Source organism: Larimichthys crocea, chromosome I (assembly GCF_000972845.2).
Source record: "Larimichthys crocea isolate SSNF chromosome I, L_crocea_2.0, whole genome shotgun sequence".
Taxonomy (NCBI): Eukaryota; Metazoa; Chordata; class Actinopteri; family Sciaenidae; genus Larimichthys; species Larimichthys crocea.
The window spans coordinates 11,458,260-11,482,127 of NC_040011.1; the positions used below are offsets into that span (position 1 = coordinate 11,458,260).

The window sequence follows — 23,868 nt, forward strand, 5'->3', positions numbered from 1 at the left end:
TTACTGCCTGAATTTAATACATGCTGAAATGAGTTTGGTATTGTGTAAGTACAGCGTTTCCTCTGCTAATGGTTTCATAGCAGCGCGGCGATGGTGGATGGTAATTTCAGGGAAGCATTTAACAGTCCAACGGCCTTATGTCAGGATATTAAACCACAAGTCTGAACCTGCAGACGTTGTAGGAGTCCCACATATGCCGACGACCTGCAGCACTTTCCCTCCGTCCTCACGAGGAGGAAGCGTTTATGGCCGAGCCTCCAGTGTCAACAACATTTTTTTAATAAACCTCAGAGTCCAATCACTAAAACTCTAAATCATTCCCTGAAATCATTAACTTACACCCTCAAATTACTTTCCGCCCGTTTGAATCTTAGAATGCAGCTCCATCCACCCCCCCCGTGTCTGTTTAATGCACTTAATGTGCATCCATCTGCAGCCGCCACGAGCCTCTGACCGATGAAGCTCAGGTTTTATGGACCAGAAGGCATCCGCATGCTGACCAGGCTTTTCCAAAAAAAAAAAAGAAGAAGAAAGAAAAGAATTAAAGCCACAGATCTGAGATCTGAGTGGAGAAGAGATGATCGAACAGTTCATATACATACCTTGGCAATATGTATTAACTAATGTTTTCTGATCTTCTGGAAGGTTTGTTTGTAAAATTAATTAAAGAACCAAATATATTGAATTATGAAAATTCAAATGAACTAAAAATATCCATACATATGCAACTCAGAACTCTGTTATTTATGTGGATGAGCCTTAAATTAGTGTCTCAGCCTTTAATTGAATTTAAAAAGGTTTTGATTTACATTTTAATATATCACATGCAGTCAGTTCTTTTTTGTTCTCTTAATGAATTTATATGAGTTGTTAAATGTTTTGTTACAATATCAGATTATCACTACACAATTATCATGTCCAAAAGAATTCACAGGAACAATATTACTGTGAAAATTTCAATAACAAAAATATTTTTTTATTGTGTGTTTTGCCTTTTAATTACTATCAAAATAAGAGTGTAGAGACGACATTAATATACAGAAATAATTCACAGAGTGGGAGCCACAAATGTACTAATGTACACTGTATGTGCTAATTATTGATTATCATATGTGTATCAGTATTTCATGGTTATTGTCAGTAGTGGTATATCGTGATACAAAGACGCAACTATTGGAAAAAGATCATCAGTATTTTGAGATTCTGCAAACTGTGTATTATGTTCTTTGTCAATTTTATGAAGAAAAATGTAACAGCTGGAGAAGATCATGGTTATAGTTAATAAAAAGGCAAAGTTAATTACAGACGCACCAATGTAGAGTTGAGTTTATATAAAAGCATTTATAGTTTGAGGGAACAAACTAGTGTTTGGATGGAATTAATGGAAACATTTTAGACCATTCGAGGAAATGAATCATTTAATTTGCATGCATGAAATACCACTACAGGGGACTTAAAGGTTGAAAGGAAATATGATTGGTTTAAGGAAATTACCAATTAAAATGATATTTCCCTGACGGAGGCCCAGAGAGTTAAAAATTCTTAATATTCTTGCTCACACACAATTTAAAAAATGAACTGCTACTGTAATTTATTAGCTGATTGAAACACTACGCGGTAAACAAATTAACTAATGCAAGAGGGACGAGTCGTAAAAGCATCAAGTGGTACAGGTACAAGAGACTGCTGAAGGAGAAATAAAGAGTTCAGCAACTTCTCAACAATTAGATTTGTAAAACATTAATGTGACCACTGCTTTCATAATTAGTGCCCCCATCAAAACCATTGCCGCTAGACTTTTGCCCTTTCTGAGCCGCTGTCAAACCGCAGGAGGGTTCGTGACTGATGATCCCGGCGTGGGCTCGGACCTCTCCTCTGTATTCCCTCGTTCCCTCTCTTTCCATCGACAGACACTCCTCCTCTCGGCGCCATTTCAAGGTATTTATCATATTCCCGAGCAGAAGAAAAGGTGACTCATTCATGAAAGGTCAAACTCATTTGTTTCATGTGAGATATTCTAAACCGTGATGAACGTCGCAGAGGTCTCGCTGAGACTGATCACCATGTGACTGTATTTCACATGCATGCAGCGCCGCAGATGATTGCTCCTTTAAATGCCACCCGCTGGAGCTGCTGGCATGGCCGTATGTCGTGAGCGTGATGCATTTCTGCCACGCCATGCAGCTTAATGATGGTTCCAGCCAGGCCGCAGTGGCCTGAGCTCCATATTCTGACAATAATTGACAATTAGGGGGATGGAGAAGCGAGCTAAATGCCACCCCACGCTGAATAAAGACTCTTAAAACACAGAATGGAGGACGGGCGATGGAGGTTATGCAATAAAGCTCTGAGGGAGCAACAGTTAATATCTTCTGCCGGGATCGATTCTTAATTCCGGTCTAACCTTAACCCAATTCTGGTTCTGTCCCTCAAAACAACCATTTGAAGAGGTGAGGGAAGACTGGACAAAATGCCTGTTCTCACCAGAAAAGTGAATTCAAATAATAACAATAATTACTTGAGACTGTCGTCCCAAGAAAAGCCCCCAAACTACAAATGTTTACATTCAAGCAACATGTTCTTCTCCTGCAGATCAAGCCCCAAGCACAAGTGCTGCATTCTCATCGGTCCGATAAGAAAGTCAGTTTGGCATTTTATGCACTGCTCGATGCAAAAGATTGGGATAATTCTATATTCAGAAATCTATTTTGGCTTCAAGTGCCATTAAGCAGCTTCCATAGGAATGAACTGATCTGTGCTTCCAAGTTAAATTCAGAGGACTTGGCTCCCTCTCTACAGGAAGAAGTGTGACGTTGTTACTTGATCTAACCCTTTCAGATAAGAGGTTGTTGGGTCAACAGAGACTGACAACAGACAGCCTTGGCTTTCAGAGCAAGTTTCCTGAGCAAACATTAACAAAGTAGTTTGAGATGATTAAACAAAACCACAGTGTTATCCCGGAGAAGTTGACTGATTGCCTTTAGAAGATTTAAGCCGTTGATAATGGAGACACTAATTTGTTTGAGTCAAACTGACTTGAATGCTAATTATTTGTCCTAAAAGTCTGCAGCAGAACAAACTTTTCCCCAACTACTCCAACTCCAGCGTTTGCAGTAACAATGACTAATGATGACTAATGACTTTGCAGTTTAATTTAACGTTCATCATTCAAACGCAGAATGTGTCTGACTCATTAATAAACACACATTGATCCTAAAAGAATCAAAAAACTCTGATATGAGTCATCTTGTTTTGATATGAGGACTCAGATCTCCTCACTTCAAACTGTTCAGACTCTCTAAGACTCAAAGATAGAAGAGCAGAGCGCAGACACATACAGTCAGGCCTGTAGGAAATGTATTGATCGTCCTCTGGCAGTTAAACAGCGTAGGCTGAAGGTCTTAAAGCTGCATGGTGGAGGTTCATTTCCACACCGCACTCTGGATTTAACCTCCAGTCGGCTCTGATTCCAGCTGAATGAAACGTTTTTAAGGCCAAAACTGAACACCTGATCACTAAAGCGAAGATCAGCAGCTTTCACTGCAGACCTGTCCGTACGCGATGAGTCAATAATGGAGTTTGCCATTTTATATGAATCCTACGGCTTCATTCACTAGACTTTCATATCCACAGAAGACGTATTGTGGGATTCATGGATGTTTTACTATTTTCAAAATAGGAATAAATATCAATATCAAGACCAAAGGACCAAATAAGCCTCAGAGATGTTCTTGATATCAGATGATGAAGCATGACTCGTTATTCTTTAGCACTCGATTACAGGAATATTGGTGACCAACACAGATATTATTTGAGTTTTTTAAACACCTGACTTTGGCAATATTTGGTCTGCAGGTGTCTGTTTAACTAGAGTTAGGCTTTCAGAGTTCAGCATCTCCTTGAATCCCTTTATCCACTGTGTTTGAGAATTGCATCCTGGTCTTCTGACCACCAAACAAACAACAAAATGCTTTCAAATTTTAAATCCCCAACTCTCATTCCAGTGCAGGCAGGATACAATATATCATAAATTTAAGAAAGAGTATGAGGCCATGAAATTGCCCAACAACAAGCAATAGAAGTAAAGGCGTAAATCCTTTGTGCCTGAGGAATCCATCCTTCCTATTGCAACAACAACCTCAAAACCCATCAGACTCTTATTTGAAGGCTTTGTGACTTGTATACATCCAGCCTGAACCCTCTAAAGCCTCCTATCTTCTGTTGATCTATCCCTCCGACTGTCTCCCCCCTGTATCTCTCCATCTCCCTGTGTAAGACTAAAGAGAGAGCAGCATCTCAATGACCTTCAGCTGCCTCCCAGCTTTGTACCAACTCTCCACACATCCATCTGCCTGTCTATGTATCTCTCTTTTTCTGGCAACTTCCATTTTTTTTGTGAAGTGTTTTATCCGTCAAAGAACAGCGAATACAAGCTGAAAAAAAAAAACAGGTAGAACAATGAGGATAGAGGGTAAAAGAAGCCAAAAAGCCGTGTGGACTGTATTCTTCAAGGCTGAGGCTGCACAGCGGCTCACAGGCGGGGGCGGGGGAAAGATCTCAGATATGGCTCGAGGCCACAACTCACCGTGATCAGTAAAACCTCTTACATTCACATAAAGGAGAAAATGACATATGGATGAAGACCCATAACAACCTGCTTATCCGTCCGCGAAATCCTGTCCATCACTTCATCGCTACATCTGCTGGTATCTGTCGAAATGTTCCTCCTCCGTATGGAGCATCTTGAGTCAGCAGTGCAGTGACCCTTGACGAGTTTTCCCTTCCTTTCTCTCATCTTTCCTTTTTTTTTTAAAGCGAACATCTCCCTGCGGATACAATTCACATCCTTCTGTTCAAGGTGTTTCTGGGATTTCTGCTTTATAACTTAGGTTGTTTTGTTGTAGTTTCTCTCCATCCTGACTCGCCTGCTTCAGAAGGAACCTCCAATGAAAAATCTAGCTGTGGTAGTCGTGTGTGGAAAGAGCAGCAGAGATGATAGCGATAGTATAGTATGAGCTAAAAGATCTTACAAGTCAACAAAGAGCAAAACAGGTCATTTGAGTGGCTGCTGCAATACATTCTGGATTCCTTCTCCTCTGGGTGAAGACATTGGAGACGTAGATGTGGACATAAGGCTTCAAAACCACTAAACAGCAACAAATTAGTTGTGTCACAAGATGTTTCCTCGTTTCATCATCTTTTCTCTTCAACTATTTACACAGATCTAATTACTGCTCGAGACTTCAGAGCAACACATTCTCACTGCCACGTGTTCGGCGTCCCTACCCTTCAAAATACGATGCATCATGTCTGGACACAGCCGTATAGACTTTCAAAATAAAACTTGTGAAATGGTTGCACTTTAGGCACAAAAACATTGTTAGTAGTAGGTCCGCTGACCCAGTGGTAATACTTTGATACTGTAAGCGAGACTGTTGAGAGTGAGGTGGAAGCAGTGTCATTGTTGTAGATCCACAAATGGTTGTTTCGTTTGACGCAAGGCAATTAACACCCTCACACAGGACAGGACAATGGAAAACATCAAGGTGCAACAACTATTGTGATAAACTTTCCACATCAATGCCGGGAAACAGAACAGCAGCATACCCTGCAATGTCACCCCACAAGACGTCGTTATTGTTGCCTTGCAGCGATGGTAGTGGTATTCCGATGTCCGTCTTACGTCCCGCTGTGTGTTGTCCTTTAGAGACGTGATCAGGATGGATGAATGGGTGTTTGTGTTTGTGGCTGAAGAGAAAGTTTCTTTGTTTTGCTTGTTCTCAACGTTCATCTCAACTGAACTTTAAACAGCTGGATGCTGCAAAAATGAATTCAGGCACAATGTCAGTTGCTGAAGGTGAAATTAAATGTGTGATCATCCATCCATCCCTCTCTCTCTAACTCCCTATGTGATCCTTCCTTTCTGTCTCCTCTCAGGACTACAGAGTCAACATCTTCTTGAGACAGCAGTGGAACGACCCTCGGCTGGCCTACAGCGAGTACCCCGACGACTCGCTGGACCTCGACCCCTCTATGTTGGACTCCATCTGGAAACCTGACTTGTTCTTTGCCAACGAGAAAGGGGCCAACTTCCACGAGGTCACCACCGACAACAAGCTGCTGCGCATTTCGAAAAACGGCAACGTGCTGTACAGCATACGGTGAGTGGAGGAAGTGTGAGGCTTTCAGACTGTGTAGTTACTGCAGCATGAATACTTGTTAGAGCTTTCATTTCATTTGGTTTGGTTCTGAGAAAACATATTTTACCAGATGGATTCCCAATTAAGAAATTATTAGAGGATGCCTGTTTGCAGCAAACCCTGTAGGATTTCTGTTGCATGTGTTTGATTCACATCCAGACCAACCAGAGAGCTGTAGGAACACGGTGCATTGAAACTGTGTGACGGTACAATGACCATTTTAAGATAGAAATCAGTGACAGAAAAAGTTCTGAGTCACAGAAGGGATGAGAAACGTTGCAAGTTTGGAGGTTATATTGAAGCAATCCGTTATAAATCCACGATAGGAGACAGAAAGTAGCACCGACTTCCTGTTTATTGCATTCCAGCGGCCTTCATTCTGCTGTGGCGTGCTCTTATTGCGTCAAAGTTGGAGGTTTTTATTTCCTCCAGAGCTCTATCCTGCCCCCCCCCTTTTTTTTTTTGTGTATCTCCAAGACATCCCATTCAAGGCTGTCAGAGTTATAGCCTCCTTGCGCCGATGAACCTTTTAGCCTGCCGGCCTCCTCCTCCTCGTCTTCCTTGCTTTTATTGCCTCTGCTCAGGGGCGAATGAGAATGCGCTGCAGCAGCCATGGTAATCTACTCAGCCTGTTAGTATTCCAGCGGCGAGTCCGATCCATTATCAACCTCAGTTTTCACCTTCATGTCCAGCAGGAGGAGGAGCGAGATTGGCCCTTTATATATATTTCGTCAAAAAAAAAAAAGGGATGCACCATGCACTCCTCTTCTGTCGCTTTCATTTTTTAACTTGACACCATCAGAATGAACCCGCCGTTGATCAGCTTGATCTCGGAGGCGAAGAGGCGGCTCGGGATATTAAACCGTCCCCGGGCGGGTGGAGGGGGGAGCGGGTCTTGTAAATGTTGTTTACTCTGTTTGTTGATGCTTATCGTTCGACAGTAGAGCTGTAGACGAGGAGTCGTGACCGATGGCCGCGTCTCCTCTCCAAGATGAAAGTGAAACTTTTCAAGATTGGCCGATCAGAATCGCACGTCGTCCAATCTTCTGCTGTGCTTTGGAAAAAAAAAAAATGCTGGGCTCGCTCTGAACTGATACATGGTCCCATTTGTGCTTGTAGGGTGATATATCAAAAAGAAAATCTATGATACTTTAATTTCAAGAACTCTATTATAAAATGTGTGGTGTATATTGGAAAACAGGGACTTTGTGATCTCTGAAAGAAAGATGAAGTGTATAAAGGGCAAGTCAAGAAAACCAATGGCTTATTTTAGGATGATTAAATCTGAGAAACCTCACCAGAAATGTGTTTACATTCATCTGATGAAGTGTTTGTGTGAATTATCACTGTGTAATGTAGTCATGGAACCACAAAGTATAGACAACATACTGGTGGACGAACTGGTCACCCAAACGTGGGTTAGGGTTAACACGTAAACACTCACATGTGTTATTTTGGAAGGTTTAGTTTTACTTAGTTTAGACCTGTTGTCTATGTATTGGTCTTGATTTTTCAAGTACTAGTACTATTCAGATTTCCATTTTAAATGGACTTAAAGCAGTGGTTCTCAAGTTATGAGACAAAGAGACAGCCATCAGAAGAAGAACAAGAAGTTCGTTAATGTAAGTCATAGTCATAACCTGAACAGACCGACATGATATACACATTTTTAGATCTAGTCTGCAGTCACCCTACTTCTTCAATATCCATCGTGAATATACATCCCTGAAGCCGCTGACAAATCATCAAAAAAGATGTTTGTCATTTATCCAGAAATGTTCTTTAGTATCAAAATCATACAGTGATAGCTGCCTGAGGGCAATGCAAACAGGAACTTCTTAATATGGTATACGAATGGTGCCAACTGGCCAATATGTAAACATATATGGTCACGTGAAACACCGCTCCAGGTGTAGCCCGCTAGACGTGGCTTGAGACAGACCTTGTGCAGTATTCAAGCACCATCCTTAGCGAGTGACTGAAGTTAGCCACCAGATTTTTCTGCCAGAACAGCTTTCTAACAAGTTCCAACAGGTTATATTTAAACTCAAGCCAGGACTTTTCCTAAACCTAACCAAAGTGTGACTGAGAACTGGAGATAAAAACCTGTCTAGAAGTCTAAAAATGCTCTCACAGGTGAGTCAAACTCAGTCTCCTGGGTGATAGTGCTGAGTTTAACTTATCCATCCACCACAACTTCCTCCCCAGAGCTTTTTATACTACGTCACCTGACTTCATAAAGCCGCCTAAAGAGCACAGACACATGGCCAGTCCTAGAACTTGAATCCTCTGACTGACTCCTCTGAAACAATATCTCAAAGCATCATGGGACCTGTGCTCCAAAAACATTAGTATCCCCAAAAAGTAATGAAGAACCCCGGCATTGTTTTGTTGTCTTCTCCAAACTCTCTGAGTTTACAGCAAGGCGCTAACTTTGTCAGCATTTGGCGTTTAGGTGTCACGATGCAAGCGGACAGAAAAACCACAGAGCTGAATCTTGTTTCCCGAGAAAGTGGGACAACTGTGGAGGCTACATCATGTGTGTAATACATATTCAGCATCCTGTCAGGGGCTTACAACAATGTGCAGACGCGGCAAAGTTTATTTGGTACATCAGGCCGGAGTGGACGTGTGTGTTGTAGCAGCAGCAGCGTCCTGTTCGAGCAGAACAGAAGGACTGTGCAGCGAAATCACCTCCCGCTCGCCACGACAACCTGCTGACAGCTGGAGCTCTGCAGAAACCGAGCCGGAGCCGGAGTTCAGTTTGTTACCACAGCACAGCTTTGCAATTAGTGCGCTGTGGGAGTCAGTAGCAACATCTTTTATTGATCAGATATCCTCGCTGTTATAAAATCATGCATGTAATGCAACATTGTGTAACTCTTAAATCACGTTGATGCTACACTGACCTGTGATCAGGTGAATCGTTCTTGCACTACGTAACTTTGGGCAAAGTACAGAACTTTTTAAGTCACACACCACCAACTATTTCACTGATTCTGGTGGAACTGGATCATATTTTCTGGAGAAAATGTTTTCTGGTTTTCCCTCTGATGTGCCGACTGTAGCTGCTGTTAGCCAAGGTTAGCTCAGTTTGTTAGCCGGGCTGCTCAACTGTGAGTTCAGAGCACCAGGGGGGAGGGTTAGTGTTTGTACCACAGGCGTTTTGGACCACCGGGAAGAAGAGGAGGAGAAAGAGGCCTGGGTCACAGGGGAATGCTGACAGGGAGCAGAGCCAGTGTTGGAGGTTGAGCTGCCTCTGTGGACATAATGTCAGAGGTGAAAAGGCCGTAGGGGATATTGACAGAGGAAGCTAAGAGAGAAAATGAGAAAGTGACTGAGCAATAGGCCACGAGACAAGAGTAAATCTGGGCTTTAAGTGGCTGGTGAGAGCTTGGTGGACGCCGAGCTGGGCTGACTGCTGCTGGACTAGTCAGTGATATCAGCTGCTGCTGGGGACCTGCTAGTTTTTGATAATAAGTAATGTAATCATAACAAATACATATGTGCAGCTGAACATATTTACCACAGTGTGAGTACTGGAGGGCACAATATATTAAAAAATGCATCTTTTGGTTCATTTTCACGACAGGCTAGATTACAACAGCTCCAAAAAGCAACTCATTCTCTAACATTGAATACTGAGGTCTAATGGCGAGGCCGGGGCAGGAATAATGTCTAAGAATGAGTTTTATTCACATTTTAAAATGAAAGTCTTTAATTTCAGTAATGCATCATATCAGTTACAAAATAGCTTTTCCATTCACTCCTGTGGGAAAGTTGACTTTTGCAGAGATGCATTCCCTCCATGTGACAGCAGTAATTAATTTTGATGCCCGAGACTCAGAAAACTAATGTGTCACCGCGACGCGGGACCGGCTGCCCTGAACATTTTAATTTTCGGAGTTTCACGGCTCAGCCTTGCATGAAACAAGATTCATTCCCATGTTGGTGCACGCCTGCTCAGCTACAGGTTTTCATCCTGTTAGTCCCCCAGGAGAGAAGAAGAGGTCTGCAGTGAAGCTCCAACCTCAGTCCCCTACATTGTGACAAAGTATTGTCAGGCTGCAACTAATATCTTTTAACTGATTAACTGAAAATACCAACAATGTTAATCTGTCCCGCAATACTTTATACATTTAATACTTTATTACTTCCCCACCCTGTTTGTGTCACTCATCTCCAAGCCCATTGGTTCCTACATAAATCTTTAAAAGCAAGTTAAGAATGTAGAATTTTCCTGAACATTTGATCACTGTAGCTTCAGCAAACGTTACTCAAACCAGAGGAAATCGTGCATTTGTTGGGGACTATTTTCAGCGGTGGATGAATCCGCGTTTGGTGGCAGCTGGATGCTGTGTATGTGACCGAGTCACAATAAACTACAGTGTGTGGTTCGTGGTGATTTTAATGGAGCTCTACGGAAGATGGTCTTCACATTAACTTGGTTTGTCCAAAACCCAAAAAATATTTAATTCAAATCAATGACAATCAATATTTAATTCAGCTTGCATAAAAAACAGAATCTGAGAATCTTAAACCAGCAAATCTGTGGCATCTAATTTTGTTTTTATTATTTCATTAGTTTGACTTTCACCCCAAAAATTTGGATGTGCAGTGAATTTTGCTCCTTTCTTTTGATGTGAGCATAAAATTCAATGTTTATATGTTATCAATGTTTATTAATGTTGGTCATTTAAGCTATTGTTGTGCTTATTTCGTATCAGTCTGGATAACAGCAGTGGCTAAATTGGTTTATAAAATAAATAAATAAATAAATAAATAGATTTATCCATTTTTTATCAATTTCAAGCACATCCTGGTTCAGTTGGATGGCCCGGCGCTGGCTGGTTGAGCAGCACTGATAAAGCTCTGAGTAATCCTCTTAGTACTAAGAGACGCTGCATGTGTGTGTGTGTGTGTGTGTGTGTGTGTGTGTGTGTGTGTGTGTGTGTGTGTGTGTGTGTGTGTGTGTGTGCGTGTGTGTGTGTGTGTGTTTGCAGAATAACACTGGTCCTGGCCTGTCCCATGGACCTGAAGAACTTCCCGATGGATGTCCAGACCTGCATCATGCAGCTGGAGAGCTGTGAGTAAATTACAAACACACACACACACACACACACACACACACACACACACACGCACAGTGAGGGGTACATGGAGAGCATCAGTCACTGAGCAGCTGGCAGGATGGGAGATGTGTTATGGATTTCTCTGTGGCCTTTTCTTTGAGCAGACGTGAGAAGAATCTCAGAACCTGGAGCTGAAGTTCAGAGGTGCTCTGTACGTCTGCAGCGGCTCAGCGATCATAAAAGAAAGAAAGAACAACGCAGCGCTGACTGAAGCGCCGTGTCACTTCACATGTTAAAGTCTCAGAAAGAAGCTTCATCCTGTCTCTGTCTGACACAGAAACATTTCGAACCTTTCAGCCTAAAAATCATATTATGGAATATGAAACAGCATGCTTAAATATGGATTATATAAATGATCACATTCACAGAAACCCCCCGGCCGGGTGCTGGACCTCTCACTGGGTGAACCTGCACCCCGAACCAGAAACAGAAAGATCACTGTGCTCCTCGGGGGGGAAGGAGAATGAAAGAAATGACCCACACAGTGATGAACACAGTCTAACCTCCTGCTCTGTCCTGCAGTCGGCTACACCATGAACGACCTCATATTCGAGTGGGATGAGAAGGGAGCCGTGCAGGTGGCCGACGGCCTGACGCTACCTCAGTTCATACTAAAAGAGGAGAAGGACCTGCGCTACTGCACCAAACACTACAACACAGGTGAGCAAATGTTGACGTTTGGTTTCCACTTCATCAGGGACTTTATTCTCTCTTAATATTGAGTTTTATATCTCAACATTCAGACATATTTGCATGTTCAGCTGACCTGCTGACACTACAGGAAGAAACATTGCTTTTCATGCATCTTCTTTCAGACACATGTCGGTGTTGACTTCACTTTGTGTTTGTAGCATTAGATAATGCCTAATTTGCACATTTAAACAATTAAATTCCAGAAAACTTGAAATACAAAATCCATTGTCTTAATGTCAGTAATCATCTTTGAGTTTAAAGACTCTGTTTGTATTCTGAAGGTTTTTACAGAGGGCTTTATTCATCAGGTAGGCTGATTTATGGAACGTTTGATTTATAAAATCATGGAGGAAATAGATTTTTCTTCCGGCTGTTTAAACCTGACTTCATCCAGGATGCAGATTTCTGAAATGTATGCAAATTAGCACATTTTTAAAAATGAGATAAAGCCTCATTTCCATATTTAAACATAGAATTTCTCCAAACTCTGGAAGTTTCACGATGATATCTATGAGTAACAATCCTTTTCTTACTCACCTGTAGTGTATCCTCTAAAGATACCATAATAACGAATTAAGATCAGTTCAGTCACATAAATAAAATGAAATCATATTAATTCACTGTCTCAGTTTTCTGACACCAGGTTACGTGAAAATAGATAATTATCTGGACGTAGATTCAGCGCTGGCGTGGTTGCTACCTCCTGACGTAGCGGAGGCGGATATTTTGAAATGCTTCATGAACAGCAGCACTGACAGCAGAACTACACCGCCACTATCAGACAGGGTGCGTTTGATATGTGTTGCAGTGGGAGGAGTGTGCCATGTGAGTGTAGAAGAGGACTGTCTGCTGTGTGTGCGATGGAAACATCTTCCTCCATCACCTCCTCGTTCTCTGTCCATCAGCTGCACCTTGTTTTGATTTATGAAGATAAAGAGAAATGGAGAAAAGAGAGAGCGGAGGTTAATAAAGACAAGATAGAAAGAGAGATGCATCGCTCTAATGAGGGGAGAATAAATCAAAATTCAGACCTGGCACGTGTTCTTTGAAATTAGGAGAGGGAGATGTTAAAAACATTTGAGCCTCGAGAGAAAGTCTGCGTGAGGCGGAATTTAATTTTTATTTGAATGTGTGAAATGTGGAAATAACAGAGGAATACTACAGCACACTGAAATGGAAATACATATCCTTGAATATTTTTCCTTTCCCTCCAATGTCATGAAACTTTCAGTGTGGCTCAGTGAAGAGAAAAAAACACTGCAGGCTGCAAAGTTTGTCCCAGACACAAACTCACTCACTTTTTTTTTTTGTATTTGCAAACTAGAAATTAGAATAAAATTCAAGACTTCTGTGAACATTTTAGGACTTCTTGGGCAGAAAGAGGGGAGAAAAAAAAGGAGAAGAGAAGAATAGAAAGAGAAAATGGTCTGAAAAGATCCGAGATGATGACAAAAGTAAAGAGGAAAGGGAAGAGGTGAGTTTAGAAGTGTAAAAGAGGAAAAAAAGAGACGGAGAGAGATCATTAGTCATGTCAGAAGAAAGATGAAAAACAACAGAAACGAGTTCATAGAAGCAGAAATCAGAAAATAAGAGACGGGGGAGGACGGGGGAGGACGGGGGGCGGCCGCCATGCTCTGTTTCTCCCTCCAGGTCCTCCAAGTGTGGCTGAAAACCATCTGTCCACTGCACCTCGCCAGTCACTCCAGAGAAAACAAAATACCTAAATATATATTTATATAAATGTTTGTGTGTGTCAGCCTGAGACAGAAAAGACACAAATAGAGCCGTGCATGTTCGGGATATTTTCATTTTCGCTCCACTGCAGAAAGAAAAATCTGTTTTGGAGTCGAAAGCTGACAAAGACTGTCAAGAGATTTGTTTTTTTTTTTTATACATGATTCACTGAAAATATGCACAGCAGACATGAAAATCAATTCCTGCAGCCTTCAAACATGTCATAATATTTACAGAGAGCTGTCCTTTCATTCACATGTCAACCTCATATTCTGGAATCTAATTCTGTATTTTTTTTCTGAGGCTTTTGACTTGAAATGCTGGGACTTGTTTGTCATATCAACACTTCAGTAGTTAGTTACAATTGTATTGTAATATTACGCTTTTATTCTGAAATTTACTTCCTCAAAATATTGTGATTTTATTCTGAAAATCACTTTAATGACACCACCCACATACACAACATAACTGTAGTGACCATTTTAACACCAACTCGCTCTGCAGAGTGTATCTTATTTTGACGGGTCCATGAACTCGATGTAATCACAAGTTAATGAGGGAGGATTAATTTAAATTTTAATAATTTACAGCGTTGTAAAAGGTGACGCAGACAGACCTGCATCTAAACCTGATGCTTTATAACACGATCAAAAACTTTGATCTTTATTGTAACTTACCTGCCCACGACCTTTTTTCTGCGCCGGGCAAACTACAACAAACTATGAAACACATAAAAAAAACATAACTTTAGCTTGATCCACTATTCGACACACACACTGACACATAAAGACTTTGACTCTCCATCTCTTGTTGGATGGCACTTACCTGCATTTTGTCCCGTCCGGCATCCACCCAACAGGAAGCGACACTCTCAGAGTATTTATAAGGTGAAATGAAACCAAAGATTAAACATCATAAGCAGATCGATCCATCACCAAACAAACTTTCAAGGAAACGAAAAAAAATCTAAGAACGACAGCTTCAATCCATCTTCTAAACACTGGTCATAGAGTGTGTGTGTGTGTGTGTGTGTGTGTGTGTGTGTGTGTGTGTGTGTGTGTGTGTGTGTGTGTGTGTGTGTGTGTGCGCAGCAGGCTGATTAGTTCAGATCCAGAGCCATCACTCACACAGTGGTTGACGTCTGCTGTCACCGCTGAGGAGATGAACGATCCACCTCCAGACGCAAAGCCTTGACACGACTCAGCACCACACACACACACACACACACACACACATTATAAATACACACATCTGTATCCTCATGCTCACACATGTATGTTTGCATACACACACACACACACACACATCAGACACAGTGATAATCTGCAGCTTTGCTGTATAAATACATGGAAGTCTGTTTTCACTCACGTCATGCAGGACTCCTTTTATGGCGTTTCCTGTCTGAATAATAGAAAAAAAACATAAACGATGCGTGGATCATCTGATTGATCAATTTGTTGTCAAAAAATAAGTACAGAGAAGAAACCCAACAGTCCCCATGACAGTTGTCACGGCTAGAACAATAGCTTGAACCCAATCACATGACTCGGGAGACAAAGTGTAAAATAAACAAATCTTTTATTATTTTATTTATTAAACCGCTCCAGAGAGGGAAAACCTACTAACAAGAAGATTTAAAAAAAGATAACAAACGAAAAACCACTCTTACGAGGGAAAACTCTATTAAATACAAAGTCTAGACAAAGTAACGAAGCAAAATACAAAACCTGACAAGACACGAGCACGAGAAAAGAACTTGACCGGGCTGAAGCAAGGAGCTGGTTCTCAGGTACAAAGGACAAAACAGGTGGAAACAATCAGGGCGGGGGGAAATTACAAAATAAAACAGGAAACCACAAGACAACCTAAACATAACCAGCTTTCTTAGTCCGGTCAACAGCGACGAGGGAAAACTATTAACGTCCATTTATTAGCTGCGTGTTGTAGAGACTCTGCTAAAGTAAGTTTATATTCTATTTACATAACAACACTGTATATACTGTAAAAATTCATACATCACATATATATACATTAATACTCTGCATATACTTCTGGTTAGATGCTAACTGCATTTCGTTACCCTGTACTTGTACGTGTGTAATGACAAAGTTGAATCTAATCTATTTTCACTTTGGTTTTGTGACGAGTTGAAGAGTTTGACCTCGGTATCTGTAGCCTCGTGTGAAACATTCAGAGTGGCCTGTTATCGTCGCAGTCATGCTGTTGATACACCACATCTGTCAGGCGGATGGATTATTGTCGGCAGAGGAAAGACACAACAACATCTGAGAGAGCTTTGCCTTCGTCTCGTGAAAGGAGTTGTGTTTCTATTTTTGTTGAAGGCACTTTGTGATCAGGTGGTTCATATTGTAGATGAGGTTGAACAGAATATTGACATTAATCTGACTGAATGAGAGCTAGTGTGTGAGTTAACACTGAACCAAACCAAAACAATGAGCTAAAAGAGGCTGAAAGGCTCCACAGAGTCCAGCGACCTCTGCTGGACAAAGCGAGTTCAAACCTCGCTCGGCTCTTTGTTTCCTCCACGATTCTTCAAGGACGATTTACCCCCAAACTCCATCACGTTCTCTTTCTGCCTCTTTCTCATCTCCGGCCTATTACTCTGCAGCCATGCTCCTCTGTGACTGTGTGTGTGTGTGTGTGTGTGTGTGTGTGTGTGTGTGTGTGTGTGTTTGAGTGTGCACACGCCTCACTGCTTCCCAATCAAGCATTAAGAGGGAATTAAGGTGTCGTTTTTCTTCAGATTTATTAGCTGCAGTCTATTGTGACTCCAAAAGAGAGAGAGAGGGAGCATTTCTCTCTCTCTCCTCCTCTTTCTCACTTACTGTTGTCTTTTTCATTTCTTTTCATCCCTCCATCCACCCGACACGCACGCAGAAAAAGCCCCGTGTGAAATACTAATTATGCTTTCTGCTGCATTGCAGCGCGCTCTTGTTTTCTGGCTGCTGATATGTTTGTAGCGTGTTTACACCCAGACACACACCATCCCAGCCTTCAGCGTGACATTAACCTGAACCTGAAGCTAGTGTTAGGTGTTATAAACCTTCGTGCAACATTTGAGTGTCTGAGGAGCCTTCAGACTGACGGATCGATTACTCAGACTGGACTGCGTTGTGTTTTTATCATCCCACCGGTGTCTGAAACAACATTATCATAACAGACTGCCCAAAAACTGATCTTTGGTATATCCAGATCGGATCCAGATTGGATCCAGATTGATGTAAGCAAGTCTGGACAGCAAAAAATTAAATGTGAAGCTACATTTTTAGGTGGTTTCAAAATGCGATTCCAGTCGATTTTCTACAGATGCAAGGTTCAAAGTTTTTCAAACCTCAACACAACAACAACAACAACATCATCACCAGATTGAACAGACCGCGGACAGGCGCTGAAATAAGTTGTCTGCGATATAAAGACGTGTCATCAGCATACGTAGTTACTGGCACCAATGTCGTACCACAGTAAGCCGTGCAGGGAGCCTGGTGATGTCTGGACACAATCGGATCTGATTACAAAGCCTCTAACATGTTATGTTATGTTATTACATTATGTCATGTTATTTAACATGTAGTTTAACATGTTATGCCTTGACTCCACTGGCTCTGTGACGTTGAGTCCAGGATGTTGTTTTGGATCGATCTCCACAGGGCTCCAGACTTTGGTAACTTGCTCAGATTTGTTTTTTGCTGTACAGGATATTTTATTTTGAAAATTGACGGGTTCCTTGTGAACATGCAGTTTGTAGGCTAAGACTCGTCTGCCTCTGCAGCAGCAAGGTTAGGTGGGATATTAGATGACACGTTAAAATGTGTTTTCACCATAACAACATCACAGAAATTATGTTAGACCTTCACATAGAGCTGAGTAGAAGAGGCCGGTCCATCCAGACACACACACACACACACACACACACACAGGATTTAAAGGACACTTCAGTGTGACATACAGCACTCACACACGTAAGACTGGAAACCATTCAGTACACGCCAGAAAGAGAGTGTGTAGTGTTAAATACAGCACACACACACACACACACACACACACACACACACAGTGAGATAGGGGCCCGGCTGAATAATTTCAATCTTCTTATCAGATGGAAAATATGGACAGCACTTAAAAGCTCTGAAGTGTATCGCAGCTATAAATCAAGTCAACTTCATCGACTCTCCTCCTCCTCTTCCTCTCTCCCTCCTCCTCTTCCTCTCCTCCTCTTCCTCTCTCCCTCCTCCTCCTCTTCCTCTCTCCCTCCTCCTCTTCCTCTCCTCCTCCTCCTCTTCCTCTCTCCCTCCTCCTCCTCCTCCTGCTTCTTCCCTCCCTCTTCCAGTCTTCTTATTTTTTCCTCCTCATCCCTCTCTCCTCCCACTCTAACATCAAATTTATCTCTCTCCTCTCCTCTCCTCTCCTCTCTCTCCTCTCCTCTCTCTCTCCTCTCCTCTCTCTCCGCTCCTACTCTCAGCTCTCTCTCCCCTCCCCCTTCACTCCTCTCCTCGCCTCTCCTCATCTCTCCTCGCTCTCCCCTCTCTCTCCTTCTCCTACTCTCCTCGCACTCCTCGCTCCTCGTCCTCTTCTTTCCTTTCCTCCGAATTCCGCTCGCTCCTCTCTCCTCTTTTGTCGCCCCTCACATCCTCGCTCTCTCTCCCCTCTCTCTCTCTCCCTCCTCCTCTCTCTCTACCTCCTCTTCTCTCTCCCGCTATCCGTCTCTCTCGCTCCGCTCTCCTCCCTCTCCTCCTCCTCTCTCCTCTCTCTCCACTCTCCTCCTACTCTCGTCCTCTGCTCCGGTCCTCCTCTTCCTCTCCCTCTTCTATCCGCCCGCCTCCTCTCTCCTCAATCTCGCGCGCCTCACCGCTCTCCGCGCTCCTTCCGCTCCTCTCGCTCTCCTCTCCTCTCTCTCTCCTCCTCCTACTCTCTCTCTCCTCCTCTCCTCTCATCCCTTCCTCTTCTCTTTCCTCTCCCTCTCTCTCCCTCCCTCTCCTCCTCTCCCCTCTCCTCTCCCTCCTCTCTCTCCGCTCCTCTCCCTCCTCTCCTCTCTCTCCTTCCTCCTCTCCTCTCCCTCTCCTCTCCTCTCCCGTCTCCTCCTCCTCGTCCTCTCTCTCTTCTCTCCTTCTCTCTCTCCCTCCCTCCTCCTCTCTCTCCTCTCTCTCTCTCCCCTCTCTCTCTCTCCTTCTCGCCTCTCCTCTCTCTCCTCCTTCCCCTGCCCTCTCCTCCTCCTCTCTCTCTCTCTCCCTCTTCCCCTCCTCTCGCTCCTCCTCTCCTCTCTCTCTCTCCTCCTCTCCTCCTCTCTCTCCTCTCCTCTCTCCTCCTCTCCTCTCCAGTCTTTTAGGGTTAACTCTAATTGATGAGGCCGCCTTCATTGATCTTCTTTGATTAAATGGATCGTCAGCCATCTCGCTCTCTGGCTCTCTGGTGGTTTATTATGAAACCCGGCGCTCTCATTACATTACAGAGAGGGAAGCAGGGACATTTGTTACTGCAATGTAAATAAGACCACTGCACCACTGTGTGTGTTAATTAAATTATCTGTGTTGCAGATTTTCTCTTTGTTTTGTGTGTGTGTGTTACACACACTGTACACTATTTTTACAGCATTTTCTATATTTAAATTTTTATTTTCATCCCAAATATTGATTTTAAAATCTGTCAAACCAAAACAAAGCATGTGTTTCCCATTAGCACTGAGAGATTACTGGATAAAAAGAATATAAAAAGAGCGCCACCTACAGAAACTCTGACACAAAACATCTAACAGGGCAGACAACACAATGTTTGGGTTGGCCAAAAGCAGTGACAGGTTATCACCTAAAACAGAGACTGAAATACATTTAAAAGACTGGCTCTTTGCCACTGTATATATATATATACAGCATATTGTTGTAGAACAGCAGAGAGGAGCAGAGAGATGAGGAGGAGGAGGAGGAGGCGTCTGACTCCATCCCTCCTAATCTCTCTGCTCCTTTTTAAAGCAGCATGCTGCGAGCGTAAACATCCCTTCACAAGGACTAACAGCACTCCTGGCAGCCGACAACAGGCAGCTGTACATCACCAAACCTTCAGCTGCTACACACACAGCCTGTGCTGGCATGAAGAAAACAAAACATTCAAGTTAAAGATGTGGCGACACCAGCAGGGTGAAAACATCAAGTTCAAGCATGAACAGATGCTGATATGAAAGGCTTGATTGTTTGAGTGGAGAAATCTCATCCACCAAAGCCTGGATGGTGCTGGAGCAGTGATGTCAGTCTGTCTCTACCTGAGCACGAGGACTGTTGACACAGTTTAAACAAATCAAATTCTTCAGCTTGAAGCTTCGTTCTTCACCAAAAGCAAACCCTGAAACCCAGAGAGAGGCAAACACGACTCTGACGGAACATTTCCAGTTAAACACGCCGATGTTTGCAGAGCTGAATGTTCGGGTTATTATCGAACCGCACGATGTCAAGGGCCGAGTATCATCCTCATTCGGCCATAAAACGTGGGGCCAGTCTGTAAATGTCACGTCATCACAGACTGTCGAGGTTTCATCGCTTGAGTTTTGTTTAAATTGAACGTGCGTCGTGATTTAAAGGATTTAGTGGCATCGCATCACCTTCACCTACTAGGAGAATCTACGGCGGCCACCAAAGGCCACATATAGAGCTAGTGTTTGGTTTGTCCGTTCAGGGCTTCTGTACTGATTCAGGGGCCTGAAATTCTCTGTTTTGATGAGTAATAATAATTATTACCTTACAGTGAGACTTTTATACGTACAGAATAAGATCTGGTTTGAAGTCTTTGTGTGACCTACCTCATCTAAGATTAAAATTTATGTGTAGATTGTAGAAAAAATCAGTATTTTATTGGTTTATTTAAAACAGGGGCAGCGTACAATAAATATGCACGAGGTATAGGGCAGTGCTAATTTACATGTGCTGTCCCCGAGTGATTATACAGTAATATATGTGGCAGCAATGCAGCAATGTCAGCCTGCCAGCCAAAAAACAAAACTTGTGCCAGCAGTAAAATTTTTAAAGATGCAAATAAAGAATTTGCTCATTAATATTTTAGCAGCACCACGGAGAAGAATGAAGCGATAATTTCACCGTTTTCTGTTGTGTCATCGCTCTCGTGCACCGTCCTCTGCGTCGGGCTGTTAATGCAACAAGTAACTGGCAGAATAAATCCCCCAAACACCTCCTGTGTTTGTTTCCAAATATTTAAAATGTTTGCTTCTGTTTGATATTCAGCAAAGCCGAGCATTTGTGTCTCTCTGATTTTCCGCTCACGATTTACACTTTTGGCTTAGAGCTGAAGGAAGATGACATGTTGTCTCAAAGCTGTCAAGTCTGTCTTCGGTGCATATGTGCGGCTTATCCTCCTTTTCACTTCCAGTCCAGCAGCTCTTCCCTTCTCTGATCCCCCTTCCTCCCTACGCTCTCTCCTCGTCTCTCTGGATCGTTTTTTAAATTTTATTTAGAGGTGAACGAGCTTGTTACACTTTTTTTCCTTTCAGTTCTTCCTTAATAGATTCCCTTTCAGTGTGTAATGGTAGGAATGGAGTGACCTTCCTCTCCTTAAGCTTATTCTGTTCAGAAAACACAGACAAGCATCCTCAGCATGGGGTTGGTAGTCACACACTATGGGGTTGGTTATTGCTGTTTTTTTAATGGAGAGAAATAAAAAATGGAGGCAAATCTCCTGCATGGAGAGAGCATACCCAGGACAAATCATTCCTGTGAGAGCGTTTTTTATCCTCATATGACAAAACAAAGACAAAAGACCATGAAGAAAATGTGAAAAGCTTCCTCAACTGGGATTTTTGCAAGCGACTAAGCTGTATCATCAGCATTAGTCTAATTATTTATAAGATTAGTAAAAAGAAGTGGGCCAAACACGGAGCCCTGTGGGACACCACTGCAAACAGACGGTCAGAGCACTGACCATCAAACTTGACACACTGTTTGAGAACCAACCAACTCTGTTTAAGGATAATATGGTTAAATTATTTATCACCTTCAAAGCTGTAATGGTGCTATGATTCTGAAATGTAGATAAAACATTATTTTAATCTAAAATCTTGATCACTGATCTTCAACAGTATAGAAAATGTATGTCGTACTTACAGTGCTGGAGACAAGACTGTTCATTCTTATGGAAGCTGCTCAGTGGTGCATGAAGCTAAAAAAAAGTTTGATTTCCATCTTCTGGGTATTCTTCTGCATCGCACTAACTTCTGGTTAGTTAACGGTGAGACTCTTTTTGAGTTTCTAAATGTTATCGAACTGAATGGATCCAGTTCTGATAATGAAACGAGTCAAATTTGTTTTTTGGCCAGTGTGTGTCATGTGACGGACTCTTTTGTTGTCATTACACAGTTTGTCACATTGGCTTTAAAGCCTATAGCGCTCGCCCTTGAGGCTTTAGTGACCTCTGAACTCCATTCTGAAAACTTCAGTACCAACATTTTCCAACCAGATTCCCAGACGAGACCCTGAATACCGTTCTCCTCATCATTTCCACCAGTTTCTCCCACAGGACACGACCGTGTCAGTGTTTAGAAAATGTGATTGTTCAGATGAAGATAATGGGGAATTCAGAAACACTCCTCACTGCTAATGCAGCTGCAGCGCCTCAGGCAAACTGACAAAAGAACATTTTTGCTTTTAAGTAGTTTAAACGTCGTTATTATTATTATTATTATTATTTCTTTTTCCTGGAATCGACCTCGTGCTGCAAATGCAATCATTACCAAATGAGACATGCGTGTTGAAAAACAGAACACCTACTGAGTCAAAATGATTTGCTCCATGAATATATAACAGGGCGGTGAATATCTCTGAATAATAACCTCCAACTCTCTGTGTTGCTAAACATCAGAAGAGATTTAAATAAAAATGAAATGAGGACATCATCGTGAACCCTGATTTAACTTTTTAAAGCATACAGTGAATCTTAAAGACAACACCGGCTCTTACTCTCACGGCTTCTTCTGTGTCTGAACTCCTGAGTTACCTGTTGAATAAATGATCTCCTTCCTCTCCCCTCCTTCTTCTCCTCCTCCTCCTCCAGGTAAATTCACCTGTATCGAGGCTCGTTTCCACCTGGAGCGTCAGATGGGCTACTACCTGATCCAGATGTACATCCCCTCGCTGCTCATCGTCATTCTGTCCTGGGTTTCCTTCTGGATCAACATGGACGCCGCGCCCGCCCGAGTGGGTCTGGGCATCACCACTGTGCTGACCATGACCACACAGAGCTCCGGGTCCAGAGCCTCCCTGCCGAAGGTGAGCACAAAGTCAGATCCTATGACTGGATCTAACTGTTATACAGTTTATGTATTTGTGTTTGGACAGTGTTTCTGTCAGCGCTTTATTAAATCTACTGAACAACACCGTGTCAACCTTTCAGGAGAAGTTAAACTTTATTCCATGGATGACTTGGCTGAGTTTTAATGAATTCTTTCTTTCTTTAAATGTCAACAAAATGTTAAAAACTACAAAGGTACAGCAGAGAAGCACACAGTCTGAAAAATATGAAGTCCATGGATGGCCGATGTTTGGGTGATGATGATTTAGTTAAACGTGAAGGATGTATCGAGAATGTTTGTGGGATCGTTTCACACTCACTTCATACATGAACTGATATGATTTATCAGATTCGCTGGATTCCACTCACATAAAAGTTTATTTCAGACTTCAACTCCTCTGAAAGCAGAACAGAAACTGTTCTCACAGAAATATATGAAGCTTTGGTTTGAATCGAACCGGTCATCAGATAAAACATTTACATAGAGTTTGATAAATCAAGATTAGTGCGAACCGATGAACAAATACAGCATTCATCTTGTTTAATTAATGCATTACATCTTGTGTCAGTGAAGCATTTATTAAATCTATGATCAGTACCCCTATTGTTAACATTTCATGTTCAAAACACAAAGAAAGAAATTGAAAATATGAACACAGAAAAGAAGAGAGAGAAATGGAGCAGAGAGAAAAGGCTCACGACAGAAGATTCATTCACAAATTTTAGATGTTAGAGTGGAGGGAAAATGCAGAAAGGAGGCAGACAGATGGAGGGATGAGACAGAAAGAATGGAGGGCAGGAAGAAG

General features: G+C 42.4%; 1 protein-coding gene across 6 annotated transcripts in view; it reads left to right on the plus strand.

Moving 5' to 3' along the window:
- glra1 (glycine receptor, alpha 1) overlaps positions 1-23,868 on the plus strand; it is a 97,408-nt gene that overhangs the window by 55,338 nt on the left and 18,202 nt on the right. For all 6 annotated transcript variants that reach the window (XM_019260948.2, XM_019260949.2, XM_027285358.1 and 3 more), the window contains 4 exons: positions 5,938-6,161; positions 11,204-11,286; positions 11,855-11,992; positions 22,826-23,040. In XM_019260948.2, the coding sequence (XP_019116493.1) occupies positions 5,938-6,161; positions 11,204-11,286; positions 11,855-11,992; positions 22,826-23,040 (660 nt within the window). The remainder of the gene's footprint in view (positions 1-5,937; positions 6,162-11,203; positions 11,287-11,854; positions 11,993-22,825; positions 23,041-23,868) is intronic.